The sequence below is a fragment of the Mauremys reevesii genome, unplaced genomic scaffold, assembly GCF_016161935.1.
Source record: "Mauremys reevesii isolate NIE-2019 unplaced genomic scaffold, ASM1616193v1 Contig54, whole genome shotgun sequence".
In the NCBI taxonomy this organism is placed as follows: domain Eukaryota; kingdom Metazoa; phylum Chordata; order Testudines; family Geoemydidae; genus Mauremys; species Mauremys reevesii.
Genome location: NW_024100867.1, coordinates 304,111 through 327,185, shown reverse-complemented (window position 1 = coordinate 327,185; position 23,075 = coordinate 304,111). Strand labels below are relative to the sequence as shown.

The following is a 23,075-nucleotide window of genomic DNA, read 5'->3' as shown; positions in this document are numbered from 1 at the left end:
TTTTTTAGCGTGTACAGACTTTTTGTGTTTTATAAGTCCCAGCACAAGTGTGGGCATTATCTTAAATGTCTTGTTTTTCCCTTTTTTCTATTTTTGCCTTGGTTTTGTTAACTGGGAGATGTCCCAGCCCTTTTTATTCTCTAATCTGATGGTGTGAGAGCCTGGGTTTGTACATACATGCAGCATGTGCGTACGAGCACCAGTAGAATCCACACCAGGAAGGCGCGTTAAAGAAAGTTCCCCGGATAGAAGTAGCCCTAAAACAGTCTAAAAGACATTTGCTGAAGTATGTTCTGTCTGTGTGTGTTTGAGGCCTGAGAAACAAAGCTGTCAGCTGTAAATTGCTAAATAAGAGATGTCAAACTGCTGCTTAGCAGAGTGTGTTTTTTTAAAGCCTGCACTGTAATAGCTCTGGGTGAGGGGAGGAAAGTGTTCACCAGCACACACTGAAATGTCAGGAGAAAGCTTTGTAATTGGCTCTGAGCTTGTGGTTCGGACATTAAATAATAAACTCCTTACAGTATTAAGAGAGTGACCCAGCACCAAGTTATAGATTTGGTTGATTGGGTAAAATTCTTTAGTTGGGATTCATAACCCAAACAGTCACCTTCTTAGATCCTTTTTAGGATTAATACAACAAATAATCAGTTCTTATAATCTGATGAGGTAACTAATTTGGTGACATAGTTTTGATCCAACACTGAGACTAATTTAATCGGGGTTTGATTTTGTTTGGATAGTTGCATTGCTCTGTGCTTCATTTAGTTTTGTAGTACGGTTAGTAGCTTCACTTTGGTGATACAGTTTGTTGGTGTAATAGTTTTAATACAATTTATAAAACTGAAACCAAACATTTCTTTCAATAAGCAACAGGGGTCTACAACCTTGAGGATGTGGGCAGATATCAGTGGGTGAACCTAAAAAGCCTAACCAGCTCCACATAATAAGCCTTTGGTTCTCACAGCCCTGACAGTCTCTTCCAGTCCTGCGCCTGTGGAGGCTGAATGTATAAATTCAACAAGCTCACAAAACGGGAGCGTATTTTCCCCATAGTGTGAGGTTCTCACTCTTAACACCAGCAGGAGAATATACATCTGGAGTCCTTGGTGATGCCAGAGATGCCTTAAAAGAGGCAGGTCCTGTCCCTAGCTGCTGTCCCAGCTAGCAAGACGACAGCCAGGCCAGAGCAGTGTCAGTGCAATGGCTCCTGTTCTCCAATTTTTCCATATACATATGACCATATCAGGTTTCCTCTTTCTCACAGCATCTAGCTCTCTCTGTGTGTCTTCATTTACATTGACACTGCTCAAGCTGTGGGGGAAAACAAGTCAAGAAAAAGTGTTAGACATAATGCCCGAGAACACAGTCCCTTTGAAGCAGAGTTAGCCGCACACCATTGGTTTCAGTGAAATCATCTCCGGAATGGACACAAAAGACTATTGCAATGAATGTTCAGACATAACTATCTGGGCCCATCTTCTTTCCCCATCCCACACATTTTTGGTCCACCCCGGCAGTCACCATCTGCACTGGATTCCCTTTGGAGTCTGACCAGGCCCGTCCTTGCCTGCTGAAGAGGCTGCTGTTGAGTGACGTGTGGAACTCTCGGCCCACTTAGAGGGAGGGAGATGCCAGCATGTGACATTTATAGCAAGCGAGAAAACTGACTTCAGCGAACTTATTTGTTTCTGAATTGTTATTAATCTATAAAGTTATTGTTCTAAATCTAAATCATTTTGAAAGCTGCTATCATGTGTTTTGGTTGTAACATCCCAGAACCAAAGGCTGTGTGGGGGATGTCTAGGACTGTATAGAAATCTGGACATTGTTTAAATGTATTTGCTATCTCAATGCTCCACAGAACTTACTTCCATTTTTTAATTCCCATCAGTCTTTTATCTTCCTTTATTTCTGGTCCTTTTAGTTCTCTCTCTTTTATAGATTTGCCTTTTCCCCTTCAGGCCAGTGGTATGGAAATTTCAAAACATTCTCTTGTAGCTGTCCAGCTGTCCGGCAGTGCTGGATTTAAATGCTGCTTAAGCTGAAACTCTGGTAGCTTTTATGAACTAAGATGATCTTAAAAACAGTTTTAAACTGCCTGACATTGTTCTGGAGGAAAAGGCAGATGTCAGTTGCCTAAGGAGCCGGCTGGACTTTCCAATCCTACCAATATCTATATGAGCTGATGACTAGACAGACAACCAAGATGAGGAGGAGAGGAGTGAAGAAACGGGATTGCCATCATAGACAGAAAAAGAAATAAAACAAAAACAATTAGGTGTCGACTTTGTATCCTTCCCCTCTTTTCCTTTTTCTCTTTGTCTGTTTGGCTTTGTCCCAGAATTATTTGTTGAAATGGTGGTAAATTATCACTGGCATGGAGAGTTATTTTAATTCAATTGTGAAACACCCCAGACTCATATTCTCAGTCCTGCTTACTGAGTAAAATAACTGAGATTCTAACTAGGGTGATCAGATGTCCCGATTTTTGGCTCTTTTTCTTATATAGGCTCCTATTACCCCCCACTCCCTGTCCCAATTTTTCACATTTGCTGTCTGGTCACCCTAATTCGAACACAAAACTACGCTGCCTTTGAAGTGCTCAAACAGCCACTTTATTATCCCATGTTTAAGCTAGTCAAGCTGCATGACTAATACATTTTTCAGGTTGGTGGCTGAACTGAAAAAAAAACAAAAGAAAAGGTTCATTTTGAACCAAACCCTCAATTTTCAGGGTTTTTATTGTTGTTGTTGTTGTTAAAAGAAATCAAACAAACAATTTTTTTGGTGCCAAATGAAAATTTATTTGAGCTGAAAAAAATTCGGGTCTTTTTGTGGCTTTCTTTAGTTTCTTTTTAAGTGTTTTTCACCCTCAAAAAAACAATTAATCAAATTAGCTACATTTCTAAACAAAACATTGTTTCAAAGTGACAAGACAAATCTTTTGTTTGAAAAAAGTCAGCTTTTTATTCTGCCAAAATTATTCATCAGATGCAACATCCATTTGCAAATATTTTCATCTTGAAACTGCATTTTTCTGCAAATTTACTATTTGAGCAAAAAATGTCACCCAGCTCTACTGTTATCACAGCAGTGGATCTCTCTTCCTTTCTCTGCAGGAGGAGACTAGGTGCCTGTTCTTGGGTGCCTGGACAATAACACTGACCCCAGGAGAAAGAGCTTAAATCACATCACTATGTGCCAGATTTTCCAAAGAACTCAGCACCCACAACTGGGGCTGGATGTTCGAGGGGACTGAAGTCCCATTTACCCAGGGTCCTGCTGGCTTTTCTGAAAATCTGACCATAGAAGTCACAAGCTACTGCATGCTGAGCACTTTCGAAAGCCTGGCCCCATGTGAAAGGAACACTCGTGAAAGGAGCCCACTGGTAACTTACCCCAGTTTCTGCAGTTTGCAGTTTGGGTGTTTCAGTCCTTCACATAACTGTTTCACACCTGAGTTGTCCATTGTTTTCTCTCCCAGGATCAGCTCTGTCAGCGTCTGGTTGGTGCTGAGAGCAGAAGCGAGATTCTTACAACAAGCAGCTGTGAAATGGCAACCACTCAGTCTGCAGGAGCCAGAGAGATACAAAGATTTGTGACTGCTTATTTTTGCCCCATTCGCTGGCATCAGCAGTCTTCATTCTAGGCATGCACAGTAAACCACAGTGCTCTGAGAGGAGCCTTTGGGATTAGTCATAAATTCCAAGGCCGGAAGGGCCCACTGTGATCTGGTCTGACCTGCAGTACAGGACGTCCGCCAAACAATTCCTGTTTGAACTAGAGCAGAGCTTGTCGACAAAAATATTCCATCTTGATTTTAAAATTGCCAGTGACAGAGAATTCACCACAACCCTTGGTAAATTGTCCCAGTGGTTAGCTGCCCTCACGGAACCTTATTTCCAGTCTGAATTTATCTAGCTTCAACTTCCAGCCATTGGATCCTGTTACACTGTCCTCTGCTAGACTGAAGAGCCTGTTATCAAATATTTGTTCCCCTTGTATGTACTTGTACACTGTGATCATGTCACCCCTTAGCCTTCTCTTTCTTAAGCTAAGTAGATCGAAGTCTGTCACTATAAGGCAGGTTTTCCAATCCTTGTGTTATTCTCATGGCTCTTCTCAGGACCCTCTCCAATTTATCAACATCCTTCTTGGACTGTGGGCACCAGAACTAGACACAATATTCCAGCAGCCGTCACACCAGTGCCAAATACAGAGGTAAAATAACATCAACTCCTACTCAAGATTCTTCTCTTTATACATCCATTAGCCCTTTTGGCCACAGCAACACACTGGGAGCTCATGCTTAGCTGATTATCCACCGTACCCCCTCAAGTCTTTTTCAGAGTCACTGCTTCCCAAGATAGGATTCCCTATCCTGTAAGTATGGCCTAAATTATTTGTTCCTAGATGTACACATTTCTATTGGTCTGTATTAAAATGTACATATTGTTTGCTTGCACCCAATTTCCCAAGCAACACAGATCGCTCTGTAGCAGTAACTTGTGTTCTACATTATTTCCCCTTTTGCAATTTTTGTGTTATCTGCAAACTTTATCAGTGATACTATGCTGTCTGCCAGGTCATTGATAAAAATGTTACAAAGCATAGGGCCAACTGATCCCTGTGGGATCCCCATAGAAACATACCCTCTTCTCTTAAACACTACAAGGCCTGGAGGGAATACTTCACCATGTGCAGGTGTTGTGTCAGTTACTATGTGTTCTATATGCGATTGTTCAGATGAGTTGAAGGGACAGGCAGATTGAGGTGTGTGATACAGGAGGGCCTGGGAGCAGGGGTAGAGTGGTAGCCCTAGGCTAATTAAGGTGTGGTTCCCTGTAGACTAGGGAGGGTTGCTACAGGTTAATTGTAGCACCTGTAGTCAATTAAGGCCCCATCAGGAACCTAATGAAACCCCCTGCTTCAGGCAGTCAGGGGAAGAGGAGGAAGGAGAGAGGACTAGAGCTTGGAGGTGTGTTGTGAGATTTGAAAGATCAGAGAACCAAAGTAAGGGAGACTCCCTCCCCCAACATCTAAGGACTGAGGATAACCCCACCCAAGGGGGAAGAGGGTAAGAAACCCGCAGAGGTTGAGAGGGACTCAGAGTGAGGAGAAAACCTAGACCCCTTCCCCGCTTCCCTCCTCTACCACCTTCCCGGGCCACTAGTGGGGCCCTTGGCACCCAAGAGCAGGGTCAAGGGGTAGTGTCTTAGCCCCTCCCAAGAAAAGCGCAGGACCCACCATACAAACATTGGCCATCTTGTTACAGGTGCTATTTCTAATGGGTGGGATAGTCCTAACAATACACTGTAATGACCTGCTGGTTCCCTACTGGGTACCCCCCATCTAGAATGGTAGGAAGAGAAAGGACTAAACCAGTGTTCCTCAAAGTGGTGCCCGTGGGTGCCATGGCACCCACCAGGGCATTTATGTGTGCCCGCCTAGTGCCCAGCAGGGGACCTGCCAGGGACAGAGAACTCAGGCTGCGGGCGCGGTGTTCTCTGCTCCCGGCAGGTGCGGGGCCTGCCTAGTTCCCAGCAGAGAAGAGAATCTGGGGCCCTGCGCCTGCTGGGGACAGAGTACTCCAGGGCTGCGGGCACCGGTGTGCTCTGTCCTTGTGGCTTTTCTCCGGCTTCTCTCTGGATTCATATATTATGTAATATTAAATATGTTTTTTTTGTATTATTTAATGTACAAATACAAAATAAGCCTTCTGAAAACATGAATATGCTACTGGTCACAAAAAGGTTGGGGACCACTGGGCTAGGTTATTCTGGTAGAGGAAGAACCTAGATTAGCATCTCACCAGTAGGGGGCGCTGTGTTAATCAGAATGAGGAGGAAAGAGACGTGACATCCTGTGGACAGAAGGAATCAGGCTGGGAGAGCGAGAGGGCCAGTGTGTGTGTGGGGGGTGGGGGTGAGGAGAAGGCTGTAGGCAGCGAGGACAGAAAGCCTGGCAGTGGTATCCTGAGAGCCAGGGCAAGGAGGCAGGTGGGAAGGGGAGAGCTGATCAGAGAAGCAGGCTGTGGCTGGCGGGCTGGGAGCAGCAGCACCAGGACATGGGGGGTGGAGCAGCCTGCAAGCAGGAGGCGAGAGGCAATTGCTAAGGCTTGGTGACACAGGAGGACAATGCACAGGGATGCTGAGGAGACCAGAGATGACAGGGCTGAGCTCTGGCCAGTGGGGTTGCAGACCAGCCCTGAATTAGCTGCCATGAGAAGGATGGGCCAGAAAAGGCACTGGGTGCCAGCCGGTTCTCAGCGATACACTTTCTGGCTGGGCTGTGTTATCAGTAGCTGGGGTGACAATGCAGATTTGGCCATGCACTGCTACAGGCTGGGGACTGACTGGCTAAGCAGCAGTTCTGCAGAAAAAGATCTGGGGATTACAGTGGATGGGAACCTGGATATGAGTCAGCAGTGTGCCCTTGTTGCCAAGAAGGCCAATGGTATATTGGGCTGCATTAGTAGGAGCATTGCAAGCAGATCAAGGGAAGTGATTATTCCCTTCTCTTCAGCACTGGTGAGGCCATATCTGGAGTATTGCATCGAGTTTTGGATCCCCCACTACAGAAGGGATGTGGATAAATTGGAGAGAGTCCAAAGGACGGCAACAAAAATGATTAGGAGGCTGGGGCACATGACTTATGAGGAGAGGCTGAGGGAATTGGGATTATTTAGTCTGCAGAAGAGAAGCGCGAGGGGGGGTTTGATAGCAGCCTTCAAGTACCTGAAGGGGGGTTCCAAAGAAGATGGAGTTGGGCTGTTCTCAGTGGCGGCAGATAACAGAACAAGAAGCAATGGTCTCAAGTTGCAGTGGGGGAGGTCTAAATTGGATATTAAGAAAAATATTTCAGTAGGAGAGTGGGGAAGCACTGGAATGGGTTATCTAGGGCGGTGGTGGAATCTCCATCCTTAGAGGTTTTTAAGGTCTGGCTTGAAAAAGCCCTGGCTGGGATGATTAAGTTGGGGATTGGTCCTGCTTTGAGCAGGGGGTTAGACTAGATCAGTGGTCCCCAATATGGAGCCTGCGGGCACCATGGCGCCCGCCCAGGCATTTATATGCGCCCGCTTAGTGCCCAGCAGGGGACCTGCCGGGGACAGAGAACTCAGGATGCGGGTGCAGTGTTCTCTGTTCCCAGCAGGTGCGGGGCCTGCCTAGTTCCCAGCAGGGTAGAGAAGCCGCGGCCCTACGCCTGCCAGGGACAGAGAACTCTGGGGCTGCAGGCTGCGGGCACCGGTGTTCTCGGTCCCTGGCAGGTGTGGGGCTACATCTTAAGCTGGAGAGAAGCCACGGCCCCGCGCCTGCCGGGGACAGAGAACTCTGGAGCTGCAGGCGCTGGTGTTCTCGGTCCCCGGCAGGTGCAAGGCCCACCTAGTGCCCAGCAGAGAAGAGAATCTGGGGCCCTGCGCCTGCGGGGGACAGAGTACTCCAGGGCTGCAGGCACCGGTGTGCTCTGTCCTTGTGGCTTTTCTCCGGCTTCTCTCTGGATTCATATATTATGTAATATTAAATATGTTTTTTGTATTATTTAATGTACAAATACAAAATAAGCCTTGAAAAATTGTTGGCGCCTGCCACGCTCTTCTGAAAACATGCATGTGCTACTGGCCACAAAATAGTTGGGGACCACTGGACTAGATGACCTCCTGAGGTCCCTTCCAATCCTAATCTTCTATGATTCTGTTAAATGATGGGTAATGATCAGAGGGGAGTCCCAGCCCCTTTGTGGGAAACACATTAATGTTGATATTTATTCACATTTACTCTTTACAGCCCTTTGGGGAGAACAGAGCCATGTTCAATTTCCTTTTCTTTCCAGCCCTTTTGGGAGAGCAGGAGTGACAGCTCCAGTTCAGGGCAGTGTGCACACATGTGGGGTTGTTACTGCCTTAAGCCTGGTCTACACTAGGCGTTTAAATCGGTTTTAGGAGCGTAAAACCGATTTAACGCCAAAACCGTCCACACTAGGAGGCACCTTATATCGATTTTAATGGCTCTTTAAATCGGTTTCTGTACTCCTGCCCGACGAGAGGAGTAGCGCTAATATCGGTATTAACATATCGGAATAGGGATAGTGTGGCCGCAATCGACAGTATTGGCCTCCGGGCGGTATCCCACAGTGCACCACTGACCGCTCTGGACAGCATTCTCAACTCGGATGCACTGGCCAGGTAGACAGGAAAAGCCCCGCGAACTTTTGAAATTCATTTCCTGCTTCCCCAGCGTGGAGAGCTCATCATCACAGGTGACCACGCACAGCTCATCAGCACAGTTAACAATGCAGTCTCCTGAGAATCGAAAAAGAGCCCCAGCATGGACCGCTCGGGAGGTAATGGATCTGATCGCTATATGGGGAGAGGATTCAGTGCTAACAGAACTGCGTTCCAAAAGACGAAATGAAAAAGTATTTGAAAGAATTTCTAAGGCTATGACGGCTAAAGGCCACAGCAGGGACTCCGTGCAGTGCAGAGTGAAAGTTAAGGAGCTCAGACAAGCCTACCAGAAAACCAAAGAAGCAAACGGAAGGTCCGGGGCAGGTCGAAAAACATGCCGCTTCTATGCTGAGCTGCATGCAATTTTAGGGGGCTGTGCCACAAGTACCCCACCCCTGACCGTGGATTCCGAGGTGGGGGTTGTAATCTCTGCCATGTCTGAGGATTATGCAGACGGGGAAGATGAAGAGGAAGAAGAAGAGGAAGACCTAGCAGAGAGCACACAGCACTCCGTGACCCCCAGCAGCCAGGAGCTTTTTATCACCCTGACGGAATTACCCTGCTCCCAGCTCTCACAAGCAACTATTCCACAGAATGACGCCATGGAAGGGAGCTCTGGTGAGTGTACCTTTGCAAATAGCAAACAGTGTTTTTTAAGCAAGCCTTTTTTAATGATTGATTTGCCCTGAGGACTTGGGATGCATTCGCAGACAGTGTAGTTACTTAGAAAAGTTTGTTAACATGTCCGGAGATTGAGAGGAAATCCTCCAGGGACATCTCGATGAAGCGCTCCTGTAGGTACTCCAGAAGCCTTTGCAGAAGGTTTCTGGGCAAGGCATCCTTGTTCCGCCCACCATGGTAGGACACTTTACCATGCCATGCATGTAGCAAGTAATCAGGGATCATTGCGTGGCAAAGCATAGCAGCGTATGGTCCCGGTGACTGCTGGCATTCAAGAAGCATCCGCTCTTTATCTTGTTCTGTTATCCTCAGCAAAGTGATATCGTTCAGGATAACCTAGTTAAAAATCAGGAATTTAAGTAAGGGGGGTGGCCATTTTTCTACTGGGTTCGTGGAATGCAGCAGCTTAAAAAAAACACTTTCCTGCACGTAGCGAAGCGGGGGGAGGGGAGGAGTGAAATGCCGATGATCTTTTCTGTTTGGTCACCGGTGAGGCGATCTTCCCCAAGCTACCGGACAAGCAGTGGGTGGGGGGGAGGGGGAAGGTTGTTGATTAGCAGGGAGCTAGCGTGGTATTAGCCATGCGTTGGGGGGGAGGGGTAAATCACTGAGACAGTGGCTTACCATGGCCGCATGGAAGCTGAATTCTGATGCCTGGACCCGATGTGTCTGTGAGATCTGTAACCCCAGAGCTGCAAGCAGTCACTATTAAGATGAAAAATGCGACCTTGTAGGGAAATCACATGTGCTAGGTGAATAGTGATGTTCACTGTGAAACAGTATAACCATTGTTCTGTAAAATTTATCTTTCTAAATATTTATCTCCCTCATGCAGCTGTAAATTTTTCAACCATCCCTCCTCCATCCCAAAGGCTAGCACAGATAAGGCGGAGGAAAAAGAAGACGCGAGATGAGATGTTCTCGGATATTATGGAAGTTACACGCAATGAAAGAGCTCATCTGAATGAGTGGAAGGACGTGGTTTCAAATTACAGGAAAGAGGCCAGTGAACGTGAGGACAGGAGGGACAACCGAGATGAGAGGTGGCGGCAGGAAGACCGGCAGGAAAATCAGCGGTGGCGGCAGGAAGATCAGCGGTGGCGGGATGCAACTCTGGGGCTGCTGCGTGATCAAACTGACATGCTCCGACGTCTTGTGGAGCTTCAGGAACGGCAGCAGGATCACAGAGTGCCTCTGCAGCCCCTGTATAACCACCCTCCCCCCTCACCATGTTCCTTAGCCTCCTCACCCAGACGTGTAAGAACGCGTGGGGGGAGGCTCCGTGCACCCGCCCACTCCACCCCCGTGGACAGCCCAACCAAAAGGCTGCCGTTAGTCTAAATTTTTTTTTAATGGCCTTCTCCATCCCTCCTATCCTCCTCCCAAAGCACACCCTTACTTCTCTCCCTCTTTTTATAATGAATCAATAAAGAATTCATGCTTTTTAAATGAGTGACTTTATTTGCATAAGTAAGCTGTACTCGAAGGGGGAGGGGGAGTTGCTTACAGGGACTGAGTCAATCAAGGGGGGGTGGGTGTTCATCAACAAACACAGCAGTCACACTGTACCCTGGCCATTGATGAAGCTTGTTTTCAAAGCTTCTCTGATGCGCACCGCTTCCTGGTGTGCTCTTCTAATCTCCCTGGTGTCTGGCTGCGCGTAATCAGAGGCCAGGTGATTTGCCTCAGCCTCCCACCCCGCCATAAGGTCTCACCCTTACTCTCACAGAGATTGTGGAGAATACAGCAAGCAGCAATAACATAGGGGACATTGGTTTGGCTGAGGTCTGAGCGAGTCAGTAATGTGCGCCAGCGCCTTTAAACGGCCAAATGCACATTCCACCACCATTCTGCACTTGCTCAGCCTGTAATTGAACAGATCCTGACCACTGTCCAGGCTGCCTGTGTATGGCTTCATGAGCCATGGCATCAAGGGGTAGGCTGGGTCCCCCAGGATAACGACAGGCATTTCAACATCCCCAACTGTTATTTTCTGGTCTGGGAAGTAATTCCCTTGCTGCAGCCGTTTAAACAGAGTAGTGCTTCTGAATACGCGAGCGTCATGAACCCTCCCTGGCCATCCCACGTGGATGTTTGTGAAACGTCCCTTGTGATCCACCAGTGCTTGCAGCACCATTGAAAAGTACCCCTTCCAGTTTACGTACTGGGTGCCCTGGTGCTGCGGTGCCAAGATAGGGATATGGGTTCCATCTATCGCCCCCCCGCAGTTAGGGAATCCCATTGCAGCAAAGCCATCCACTATGGCCTGCACGTTTCCCAGAGTCACAACCTTTCGTAGCAGCAGCTTAGTGATTGCTTTGGCTACTTGCATCACAGCAGCCCCCACAGTAGATTTTCGAACTCCAAATTGATTCCCGACAGACCGGTAGCTGTCTGGTGTTGCAAGCTTCCACAGGGCTATCGCCACTCGCTTCTCTACTGTGAGGGCTGCTCTCATCTTGGTATTATGGCGTTTCAGGGCAGGGGCAAGCAAGTCACAAAGTTCCATGAAAGTGCCCTTACGCAGCCACTGGGAATCGTCCCAAACCTGCAACACAATGCGGTCCCACCAGTCAGTGCTTGTTTCCCGGGCCCAAAATCGGCGTTCAATGGATAGAATCTGCCCCATTACCATCAGGATCTCCAAAGCACAGGGGCCCGCGGTTTGAGAGAATTCTGTGTCTACGTCCTCATCACTGTCATCGCCGCGCTGCCGTATCCGCCTCTTACTCGCCTCGGTTCGAAGGTCCTGGTTCAGCATATACTGCACGAGAGTGCGCGAGGTGTTTAAAACATCCACGATTGCGGTATTGAGCTGAGCACGGTCCATGCTTGCTGTGCTATGGCGTCTGCACAGTTCTCCAAGCAAAAAAGGCGCAAAACGGTTGTCTGCCGCTTTCAGGGAGGAAGGGAGGGAGGGATGAGGCTGTACCCAGAACCACCCGCGAAAATGATTTTTGCCCCATCAGGCACTGGGATCTCAACCCGGAAATGCCAAGGGGCGGGGGAGGCTGCGGGAACTATGGGATAGCTACGGGATAGCTACCCACAGTGCAACGCTCCAGAAATCGACGCTAGCCTTGGACCATGGACGCACAACACCGATTTAATGTGTTTAGTGTGGCTGCGCGCACTCGATTTTATAAAATCTGTTTTACAAAACCGGTTTATGCAAATTCGGAATAGTCCCGTAGTGTAGACGTACCCTGAGTGAGTAAAGTCATTGTTTTCTAATGTCAAAATATGCTGCATTTGTGGTTTGCTAAAAGCCACCGGATTCTGTCCTCGGCTGCACCAAGTTCACATCTGGCACTGCTGAGAGACTTTGAGGAGAAGATATTGGCTGTAACCCACCTTCCTACTGCACTGATCCTGGGCCAGGTGGGGGCCAAAACAGCCTCTGGAATAACTTAGAGGAATCTCAGGGCTGCTCTAAGTTACTCCAGCTGCTGTGCCAGGCTAGGATCCGGTAAAGTGTCATTGCACTCCACCCTGCCCCTCCTAACCTCTCTGCCCTTCCTATGCTGAGGCAGGAGGGATGCTGTGGAAGGGTGCCAAAAATGTGGTTAGACCTGCTTTGCACCACCTAAGGATTACCCTGTATTGAGGGACCTTTGGCTGCCCCTTTAGGACAATTACCCAGCTACTTTGCCTGCTGAACAGGGCCCAGGGACTGAGCCCACTGCAGTACTCAGAACTCCTGCATCTTGCTGGGAGTTAGAGCAGCTGATCATTGTAGCCCCTTCTAGCCCTATGTTCTGCAGTTCTCTCATTATTCACTTGTTTAACTAGCAGAATGTGACCAATGAAGATATCAGTGAGTCTCTGTTCTTTGCCTTGGGAGCAGAGTGGGGCTGGTCCATGGCTGGGTTCTATGCAGGTTATTGTGACCCTGATAAACAGAGTGTAACTCACCAACTACAGTGTTAACAGGCACAGACTAAAGGGAACCATCTGGTACTTACTGCAGTGTCTGTAATTTGCAGTTTGGATGTTTTAATCCTTCACACAGCAGCTGCACTCCTGAATCTCCTAGGTTGTTCCACCTTACGCCGAGCTCTGTCAGGGTCAGGCTGGTGCTGAGAACAGAGGACAGATCCCCACAACAAGCAATTGTGAGATCACAATACCCCAGTCTGTAGGATATGAAGATATACAGAGAGCAAAATGATGACTTGTTTATGCCTCTTCCTCTGCATTTCCCCTTCTTGATACCTGTGTGTAACTCTAAAGCAGGGGTAGGCAACCTATGGCACACGTGCCGAAGGCGGCATGTGAGCTGATTTTCAGCGGCACTCTCACTGCCCAGGTCCTGGCCACTAGTCTGTGGGGCTCTGCATTTTTCTTTAATTTTAAATGAAGCTTTTAAAAGGTTTTAAAAAACTTATTTACTTTACATACAACAATAGTTTAGTTATATATTATAGACTTATAGAAAGAGACCTTCTTAAAACATTAAAAGGTATTACTGGCACGTGAAACCTTAAATTAGAGTGAATAAATGAAGACTTGGCACCCCACTTCTGAAAGGTTGCCGACCCCTGTTCTAAAGTGATTCTTAATTTGGAAGCAATAGAGAAATCATTTCACTTTGATTCAGATTACAAAAAGACTCCTACATGAGGCTCTAGACCAGGGGTGGGCAAACTACAGCCCGCAGGCCATTTTAAGCCGGCCCTCAAGCTCCTACTGGGGAGTGGGGTCTGGGATTTGCCCTGCTCTGGTGCTCTGGTGCTGCAGCCAGGGAACAGGGTTGGGGCTGTTCCACACTGCTGCCGAAAGCAGCCACGTGGCCCCGCTCTGGCGCTCCAGCCGGGGAGCAGGGTTGTGGGCCACTCCACGTGGCTCCCGGAAGCAGCGGCATAGCCCCGCTCCGGCTCCTATGCACTCCAATGTCCTCCTCCGGTGCTCCAATGTGAGCTGCAATGGCGGTGCCTGCAGATGGGGCAACGTGCAGAGCTGCCTGGTTGCGCCTCGGTGTAGGAGCTGGAGAAGGGACATGCTGCTGCTTCTGGGAGCCATTTGAGGTAAGCACCACCTGGAGCCTGCACCCCTGAGCTTCTCCCCACACCCCAACCCCCTGCCCCAGCCCTGATCCCCTCCTGCCCTCTGAATCCCTCCATTCTAGCCCAGAGCACTCTCCTGCATGCCAAACCCCTCATCCTCAGCCCCACTCCAGAACCTGCACCCCCAGCCTGCACCCCTTCCCGCACCTCAATCCCCTGCCACAGCTTTGAGTCCCCTCCCGCCCTCCAAACCCCTCAATCCCAGCCCAGAGCACTCTCCTATACCCCAAACTCCGCATCCCCCAGCACCACCCCAGAGGCTGCAACCTCAGCCGGAGCCCTCACTCCCCTGCACCCCACTCCCCACTGCAGCTCACAGTCCCCTCCTGCACCCTGAACTCCTCATTTCTGGCCCCACCCCAGAACCCGCTCCCCCAACCACAGCCCTCACCCCTTCCCACACCCCAACCCCAATTTTGTGAGCATTCATGGCCCACCATACAATTTCTATTCCCAGATGTGGCCCTCAGGCCAAAAAGTTTGCCTACCCCTGCTCTAGACCTCTAACACACAATTAGAGCTACAACCAAAACCCCAGTAGCATTAATTATTCTAATAGGAACTTATCCATTCAGCTACAGAAAACACCTTCTCAATCCTCTTTAAAACCCCAATCAAACAGAGGCTCATTGCAGCATGCCCAGAAGGTCCGTAAATGTGGGGGATTTTGGACTGCGGGAAAGGGAAAGTCCCAGAGCCCTCACAGAGGCCAACCATCCCTTCTCTTTTATAACAAAGGGGGAATCAGCTCAGGTGCCCGTGCTGACTGCAGTTGGGGCAGACACAATCCCTCAGGTAGGCCAGTCCCAGGTCATTTAGGGCTTTATAGATCAGAACCAGCCTCTTAAACTCCACCCAGAGACCAATGGGCAACCAGTGCAGATCCTGGAGCCATGTGCTCCCAGCAGGATGCCATGCTCAGTAAGTGACCTAGCACTGTCTACACTGGGGCTTAGGTCGGCTTAACTAAGTCTCTCGGTGGTGTGAATTTTTCATGCCCCTGAGTGACGTAGCTGGGTCAACCTAACTTTCTAGTGTGGACCAAACCTTAGTGAGTAAAATTAACAGAGGACCTACAGAAAATATCTACAGGGCATGAAGAGGCTCTGTGTGACCCAACTTCTGTCTAGTAAAATACAAGAAATCTACAGTGTGGTGGGGTCTCTCAGCTGTACGCAGGAGGAGAGTAGGTGTTTTTGGGTGATCATTAGATGAACCATTTGGGATTTTTTCAGTGACATAGTTTTTCCATCAGAAAATGCAGATTACTCACACACTTTTTGTGGGAACGTCGTGGTGTTGATGGAAGTCCTGTCAGGAAGGTCTTTCTTAGCCAGGCTGGACTTTCAAGGCAAAACTACAGACAGAGCAAGCCTAGAATAGCCAGTAGCCCTGTGGTTGGGGCATTCACCTGGCCTGTGTGAGGCCCAGCTTCGTCTCCTCCCAAATCAGGCAGAGCAGTGACTTTAACCTGTGCCCCCACACCTCAGGTGAGTGCCCTAACCAATGGGATCACAATGCAGAATGGGGGAAATATTAAGTTTTCTCAGGATAGAAAACAGTTTTCCACAGCTGCCAGGAGTACGGATGCCTCAGTAGACAAAGCTCAGGTCACTGTTAATAAGCACAGACTGCAGGAAACCAGCTGTTACTTACACTAGTTTCTGCAGTTTGCAGTCTGTGTGTTTCAGTCCCTCACACAGCAAACGCGCGCCTGAATCCCCCAGTTTGTTATCCACCAGTTCCAGCTCTGTCAGGCTCTGGCTGGTGCTGAGAATAGTGGAGAGATCCCCACAGCAAGCAGCTGTGAGGCTGCAACTTCCCAACCTACAAGAGACAAATACACAGAGACAGAAGTGATCATTTGTTTCTTCCCTGTTGGCTGTGGTTCCCTCACTGGTGTCGGTGTCTGTCTGGAGAGGGTTTCATTTCCATTCTGGAGGGAGGGAAGGATGGCTCTTGCCACATGTGCCACTAGCCAAATTCTTAGGGGCTAGGGACATCCCAGGTCCTCAGCGAGTAAGGGAGGTGAGTGTCCCATTCTACTCATCACCGGTGAGGCCTCAGCTGGAGAACTGTGTCCAATTTGGGGCATCACAGTTCAAGAAAGATGTTGATGAATTAAAGTCCAGATGAGAGCAACAAAAGTGAAAAGAGGTTTAGAGAACAAGCTCCACAAGAAAAGGGTGAAAGACTTGGGCATGTTTAGTCTACAGAAGAGAAGGCTGAGGGGCAACATAACAGTCTTCAACTATGTGAAAGGTTGTTATAAAGAGAATGGTGATCCATTGTTCTCCAGGTCCACCAAGGGTAGGACAAGAAGTAATCAGCTGAATCAGCAGCAAGGGAGATTTAGGTTGGATATTAGGAAACACTTTCAAACTACAAGGAGAGTAAAGCCCTGGAACAAGTTACCTAGGGAGACTGTGGAATCCCTGTCCTTGGAGGTTTTTAAGAACAGGTGAGACAAACACCTGTCAGGGATGGCCTACGTTTACTTAATTCTGCCTCTGCACTGTGGGATGAACTTGATGGCCTCTCAAGGTCCCTTTCAGCCATATATTTCTATGGAATGGAAGGTGCAGGGCCTGGGGCTGGTGGGAGCACAAGCATTACGGTTCTGGAAACCCAGCAGCCAGAGCTACCATGCTAGCAGGCACAAACGGGAGGAGACCAGCCGGTACTTACAGTATTTTCTGCAGTTTGCAGTTGGGATGTCTCAGTCCCTCACACAACACCTGCACGCTTGAATCTCCCAGCTTCGTCCCCCAAAGGTTCAGCTCTGTCAGGGCCTGGCTGGTGCTGAGAGCAGAGGAGAGAAACCCACAACATACAGCTGAGAGTCTGCACCACTCCAACCTGCATGAAATGAAGAGAGAATGGAAAACAATTCATTTCTGACCCATGCACTGTGTTCCCCTCACAGATGTCCATGTAAGTCTAGAAAGATTTGTTATTGTGGGAGTGCGGGGAGAGATGACAGCGCTGTGGGAAGAGGCCAGGGGGAATAAAAACACAGAAGGCCGTTAGTGTGGATTTCTTCCATGCACACCTGTCAGGCAGGGTTTAGCTCTCATTTATGTTGGTGTAACTCTGGAGCATCCCTTGCAGTCAATAAAGGCAGACTTGCAAATACAGAGCAGCTGAGAGCACAGTCTGGCCCATTATGTTGGTTACCCAGCATTCCACAAGTGACTGTTCACTTGAAGTGAAGGGAGGGGGCAGGTTGTGGGTCACTTTTAGTGGGTTGGGAGGGGGAAGGTCATGGCTGGAAAATAGTTCAAACGTTTTCATTGCTAGCGCTCTGGATCCCTTCTGGTCTAAGCAGATGGAGCAAGAATAAGCTCTCCAGCCCAAAATGTTCCCTAGGGCTGTTTTGGGGCAGATTTTCGAGACAAAAGCACCAGCAAAGTGAATGTCAAAATCAGCCTTCTGTTACTGCAGCTGCTGTTTATCACTGGAGGTTTAGGGTTAATGCCACCAACTCCTAATCCAGGGACCCCCACTCTTTCCCCAGAACATCAGACCCATGGCTGGAGGGCTGAGCTGCTTCTGTCCCCATCTCAAAGCTCTGCCTGTCAGTATGTAGGTGGACAAGACTCATCTCAAAGCTCTTTGTTTTTTCTCCACCATCAGTGACGACTGGCCTCTCTTCCCCCACAGCCCTGCAGAGAGTGATGGTGGCACCTCTCCCTGGTGGCAACTGCCCCATCTCTCCCTCACAGCTCGGTGGAGGGTGGGGAACGAGTAACTCACTGAGAGTGATATAGGGTGGGGGGGGGGCGGGAGGGAAGATACACAACTGAAGTTTGTCTGCTTCACTGCTGTGCTGCTCTGACAGATCTACTGGAATAATCCATGGAATAGTCTCCCTCCGGAAGGGGTGGAAGCTCCATGACTTGGGCCATCATCACAGTAGACTAGACAACTCACGGGGAAATACACTGTAGGGAGCAGGGCACAAGGTGAAATAATGGCCTTGTGAATCTGGTGCAGTGCCCACCCCCCACCAGTTTTGGATCTAATGTGCTGCAGAGAAGGGGTCTCTGGAAGTTGTGTTAGTGACAGATCACTCCTACATCACCACCCACCACACTCTGATTGACAGCTGCCTCAGAAGGAGGCAGCTTGTGCCACTCACTGGGCTGGGGTATATGCACTCAGCTGCTTTGACGACATGGAAGGCTTTAAATCTGTGCAGAAAAATGTCACAAGTTTTAAAGTTAATATATAAAGGTGTCAAAGTCATTAAAGTTATCTTTAAAATGGGCTGTTAGTGGAAGGGTAAGAGAGTGCTCTTTTTAAAAAAAAAAAGCCCAATATTAAAGAATTGGTTTTAAAAAAATAAAATATTTATTCACTGGGACTGTGTTACCAGCTGTCTGCTGTGGGCCCACCTTTGCTTAATATTTCCATTTTCCAAACAGGGCAGGCTGGGTGCATGTTGTGAGCCATTGACAATGGTGCTGGAGAGACACTGAACTCTCAGTTTTTCCATATACCTACAGGGGGCAGACACCAGCTACAGCCCCTGTGAAGCACTTTACATAGATGTCATCAGAAAATACACAGAGGAGACCAAATATTACTTACCCCAGCATCTGTAATTTGCAGTTTGGATGTTTCAGTCCCTCACACAGCAGTTGAACTCCAGCCTCTCCCAGAGAAAAATTATAACTGAGGTCAAGATCTGTCAGGCTCTGGCTCATGCTGAGAACGGTGGAGAGATCCCCACAGCAAGCGCCTGTGAGACCGCAAAATCTCAACCTGCAAGAGAGACAAATGCAGAGCAGATCCATCAGAAAATGAATGAGGCTCATCACAGCCATTCTGACAAGTGGCCCACCCAGCATCTCCTTTCCCTGACCAATCAGTATCAGGAATGAGCCACAAAACCATCCCTAGACTCTGTCCTAAGACCCATCCCTTGACCAATGAGAACCCAGAACCAGGTTTGGGTGTGACTTCCTGCATTTGCCCCACTGCTTGCACTATAAAGAGAGAGAGAGAAAGTGAAGTTTCAAGGAAGGCTCTAGGAAAGGGTCAGGAGGAGGAAAATGGGGAAGATGGATGGAGAAGTTTAGAGGGTGGAAAATATCAGAAGAGAGAAGTTAATTGGAGGGTAAAACAGACAGTACAAAACAATGAGGAAAAAAGAGTCAGAGAAAAGGAGAGAAGAAAACTTTCAAGCAGAGAAAAACTAAAAATAGTAAAGGGGAGATCTAGTGGCACTCTGTTACATTATTTTATATCAAGTTTGATGCCACAACATTGCAATAAAATATACTCATGACATGTGGCCAACCCCAAAAGTTCCAAAATCATGAGTCAGGCTCCAAAAAGTCACGATATCGGCTTAGATTTCATGGGATTATTTTTTACAAATACATTTTGGGTTCTTCTTCTTTGTCTTCTGGTTTTTGAGACTTTAGGGTTTGTGTTTTCAGGCTCTATCTGTAACCACAAGGGCTAGAAACTTAGCCTTCATTTTTAAAATTGAGGGGCTCACTTATTCACATGACTCTAGGAGCTGTGACTTTAAGAAAAACCATCAAATATCAAAATTTGTGATAAAATTATGAGATGGCAACAATATTATATATCAGACAAAGTGACTTCATAGGACAATGGGGTCTCTGTAGCCTGGTTAGGAATGGTAAGTGGGCATGGGAGTCCATTTGACCAGAGCTTAGAGGAGGGAATAACCTGATTTTTGTTTACCTCAAAAACTTTACTGTAAAATAATGGGTTTTCAGTCCTCCTTTAATTGCAAATCTGAATGCAAACTTAATTATAGAATTGCTAGCACTGCCTCCACAAGTTTTTCCCCAATGCTAGTGCTAGGTTTTAGAATATTTCATGCTTGCATCTACCTGAAATAATCATATATATTTAGGGGTCCTGTGGTTTTGATGCACATCTGGTTTCACAGTACGTTACCTGATGCACTAGCAAGTTATCCTAGCACAGAAGTCCAGATGAACAGCGGCTGTGCTCGTATTATTGATTATTTTATTACATTATTTTTATTGCACAGCATTCTGACTTTGAAACATATGAAAAGCTTCTAAAATACAGGAAATTGCACCTAACTTTTCAAAAATGTCTGGGTGGCGGTGGCTAGTTCATGCCGCTGCTCACCGCTGCCCGTGCTACCGCGGCTATGCTACTATTTTTAGTGCACTAGCTAAGATCAGCACTAGCATTAATGTGTGTACGTGAGCTGGGAATCACACACCCCCGGTTCCAACTGCAGACAGAGCCTAAGGCTTCAAGGGCAGAGAGCTACTTATCAATGGATAGATACTAGGAGTAGTGATGAGGGGTCCAAGCACAGTATCTGATCTGAGGAACCGTGTTCAGGAAATTCAGGAAGCTGACTACCCAGGGCCTGGAGCTACCCAAGCAAAAATGCAAAAGCCACGAACTCCTACCCCCCACCTCCGGATACATACTTGGAACAGCTAGCTCATGCCACTGCTCACACTACCGTAGCTACATCACTATATTTAGCACGCTGGGTCGATGAGAGCTAGAGCGAGTGTATCTAATCACTCTGGGAATCACATTCCCAGCTCCGAGTGCAGACGTAGCCTTCATGTGAGCAAAAGACTGTGGGAGTGTCTCATGGGTATGAGACTTTTCCACTCCAATCCAAGATTTACATGGAAGCAGGGCCGGTGCAAGGAAGATTCGCCTAGGGCATGAAACTTCCACCTTGCACCACCCTCCCACCCAGCTAACTCCCCCCGCCCCTGCAGCTACCCCTGCCCGGGGGGAAACCCCCCCCGACATGGAAGCTAACTCTGCCCGCAGATACCCCGCCCACACATGTGGAAGCTAACCCCGCCCGGAGAGACTCCCCCACCCCCCGCAGAAGCTAACCCTGCCTGGGGAGCCCCCTCCTGCAGCAGCTAATCCCACCTGGGGAGCCCGCCCCAGCTCACCTCGGCTCTGCCTCCTCTGCTGAGCACGCCGGCATCGCTCTAATTCTCCTCCCCTCCCAGGCTTGCGGCGCCGATTGGAGGAGACTTAGAGCGGAGGCTGCATGCTCAGCAGAGGAGGCAGAGTGGAGGTGATCTGGGGTGGGGAGCGGTTCCCCTGTGCGCCCCCGCCTGTTACTGCGGGCAGCCCTCCCCACGCCCCTGCCCCAGCTCACCTCCACTCCATCGCCTCGCCTGAGTGGGCTTTTAGGTGACCTAAGCGGCCGCCTAGTTTGCCTAAATGGTTGCACCGGCCCTGCATGGAAGACACACAAGAAATACAAGCCAGCCTCTGGAAAGTATTACTCTAGGCACCAGCCACCAATCCAGTGCAAATGAGTTTCAGCCACTGCACACAAAATTACTACAGACACAGGCACACCTCAGGATCAAAGCTTGTGTTGAACAAAGCAAGGTTAGTGGCTGAAAAGCCTTTTATCAGCTTGGATTAGATCCCTGACCTGGTCTGCAACCCCAGAGCCTGGCTATCTGACACAGCAGGCTGGGAGCGGGATCATTTCATCCTTCCAGCTGACACAGGGCCCTACAGACCCAGACCAATTTTATTGCCACCCAGCTTCAAATGCAAAAGAAGATCCTTTATAACAAAATCCCTTGAGTATATCTACTTAATCTGAGAGACCAATGACAAGCCCAATAAGACATTCCAATAGCACAGATCTATTACCTACAGAGTTTTCAAGTTTTCTGGAGGAGCTGACAGAGACACTGGCTGACATGGTGATGCAGTTCCTGAGGCTCCTCATTCTTGGAGGCTTAATGATTCACACTGACAATACACCAGATCCAATGCACAAAACTTTCTATTTTCCCTGTTCACCTTTGGATTCTCACAGGCAGTCTCTAGGCCTTAAACACACACACAGCTGGTCACATCCTGACCTTTATAATGAACGTGGATCAATCCCTGATACCAGTCAGATTGCCACCTTCAAAAGAAAAAGAACATAAGAATGGCCATACTCCATCTAGCCCAGTATCCTGTCTTGTGACAGGTGCCCCAGAACGAATGAACAGAACAGGTCACCATCAAGTGCTCCATCCCCTGTCGCCCATTCCCAGCTTCTGGTCAACAGAGACTAGGGACACCATCCCTGCCCATCCTGGCTAATAATCAGTGGTGGACCTATCTTCCACGAATGTATCTAGTTCTTTTTTTAACTGTGTTATAGTCTTGGTCTTCACAACATCCTCTGGCAAGGAGTTCCACAAGTTGATTGTGCATTGTGTGAAAAAAATATGTCCTTGTGTTTGTTTTAAATCTGCTGCCTATTAATTAATTTTTTTTCTTAACATCATGGTCCATCCTAGATTGCTCACTGATCCAGTTAGACCCACAAAGCACTGATGCCCTAGCCCAGCAGCCAAGGACTAGAAGAACCAGTGAGACATCACAGTCACTGACTGACCACAGCCATGAATACTTTGGTTCTGAAGCACTTCCTTCCCATATGGCCCTCACAGAGCTTTGTGGTTTCTTCTTCCTGTGACAGATGATGCAAGGAGGCAAGAAAACCCAAGCGTCAGTGTTGAGAACTCTCAAGAAGAAACTGATTTCTGAACAACAAATTCTTCTTTGCCTGCTCCTTGGCCCTGGAGGAGACCAAGAGATCCTCCTTCTCCTCTTCCATAGCAACCACCAAGGCTACATTGATGCAGTTGGACTATGGGGGTGTGAATTGCAACAGCACAGCATTTTGGTGCACACAGCACCCCAATGTGGATGGTCCTAGTGCAAACTAAGAGGTACCTAGCTTGTGTTAACATAGTCCTCTTCAAACAGGACTATGTTAGCACGAACGAGGTACCTTTTAGTTTGCACCTGCATTGTCTATATGGGGGAGTTACAGCACAGCAGTTTGGTGCATGCTGCACTTCATACTGCTGTAGTCTGAACTGCAGGGCTGAGTAGACAAGCCCCAAGTCACACCCCACTGAACTATTTTGGATTGTCAATAACATTGCTAACTTAGATGCCTCCTAGCTCCAGAGCCCAGCACCATTCGGCGTGAGGAACTGTACCCACTTCACAGAGAAGATCTTCCACATCCAGGATGGCCTCTATGGCCATCAGGGACAACACAAAACCCTCCTCAGAAT

The 23,075-nt window shown here is 48.3% G+C and overlaps 1 protein-coding gene and 1 long non-coding RNA gene across 10 annotated transcripts in view; one reads left to right on the top strand and one right to left on the bottom strand.

Moving 5' to 3' along the window:
* Nucleotides 1-766: 766 nt before the first annotated feature.
* The window catches only part of LOC120394386 (NACHT, LRR and PYD domains-containing protein 12-like), a 52,162-nt gene continuing 29,853 nt past the window's right edge, over nucleotides 767-23,075 (bottom strand). For 2 of the 9 annotated variants that reach the window (XM_039518622.1, XM_039518620.1), the window contains 6 exons: nucleotides 18,565-18,738; nucleotides 16,660-16,830; nucleotides 15,628-15,798; nucleotides 12,871-13,041; nucleotides 3,399-3,569; nucleotides 768-1,311 (listed from right to left, as the gene is read on the bottom strand). In XM_039518622.1, coding sequence (XP_039374556.1) covers nucleotides 1,146-1,311; nucleotides 3,399-3,569; nucleotides 12,871-13,041; nucleotides 15,628-15,798; nucleotides 16,660-16,830; nucleotides 18,565-18,738 — 1,024 coding nt within the window. In that variant the 3' untranslated portion in view covers nucleotides 768-1,145. Of the gene's footprint in view, nucleotides 1,312-1,868; nucleotides 2,190-3,398; nucleotides 3,570-11,636; nucleotides 11,670-12,870; nucleotides 13,042-15,627; nucleotides 15,799-16,659; nucleotides 16,831-18,564; nucleotides 18,739-23,075 lie in introns of those variants that run through there. The other 7 variants (XM_039518618.1, XM_039518619.1, XR_005592271.1 and 4 more) reach the window with 6 other exon arrangements.
* On the top strand, nucleotides 4,961-18,570 carry LOC120394389. Its single transcript, XR_005592273.1, has 3 exons — nucleotides 4,961-5,077; nucleotides 16,674-16,905; nucleotides 18,480-18,570. It is a non-coding gene; the product is annotated as an uncharacterized LOC120394389 (long non-coding RNA).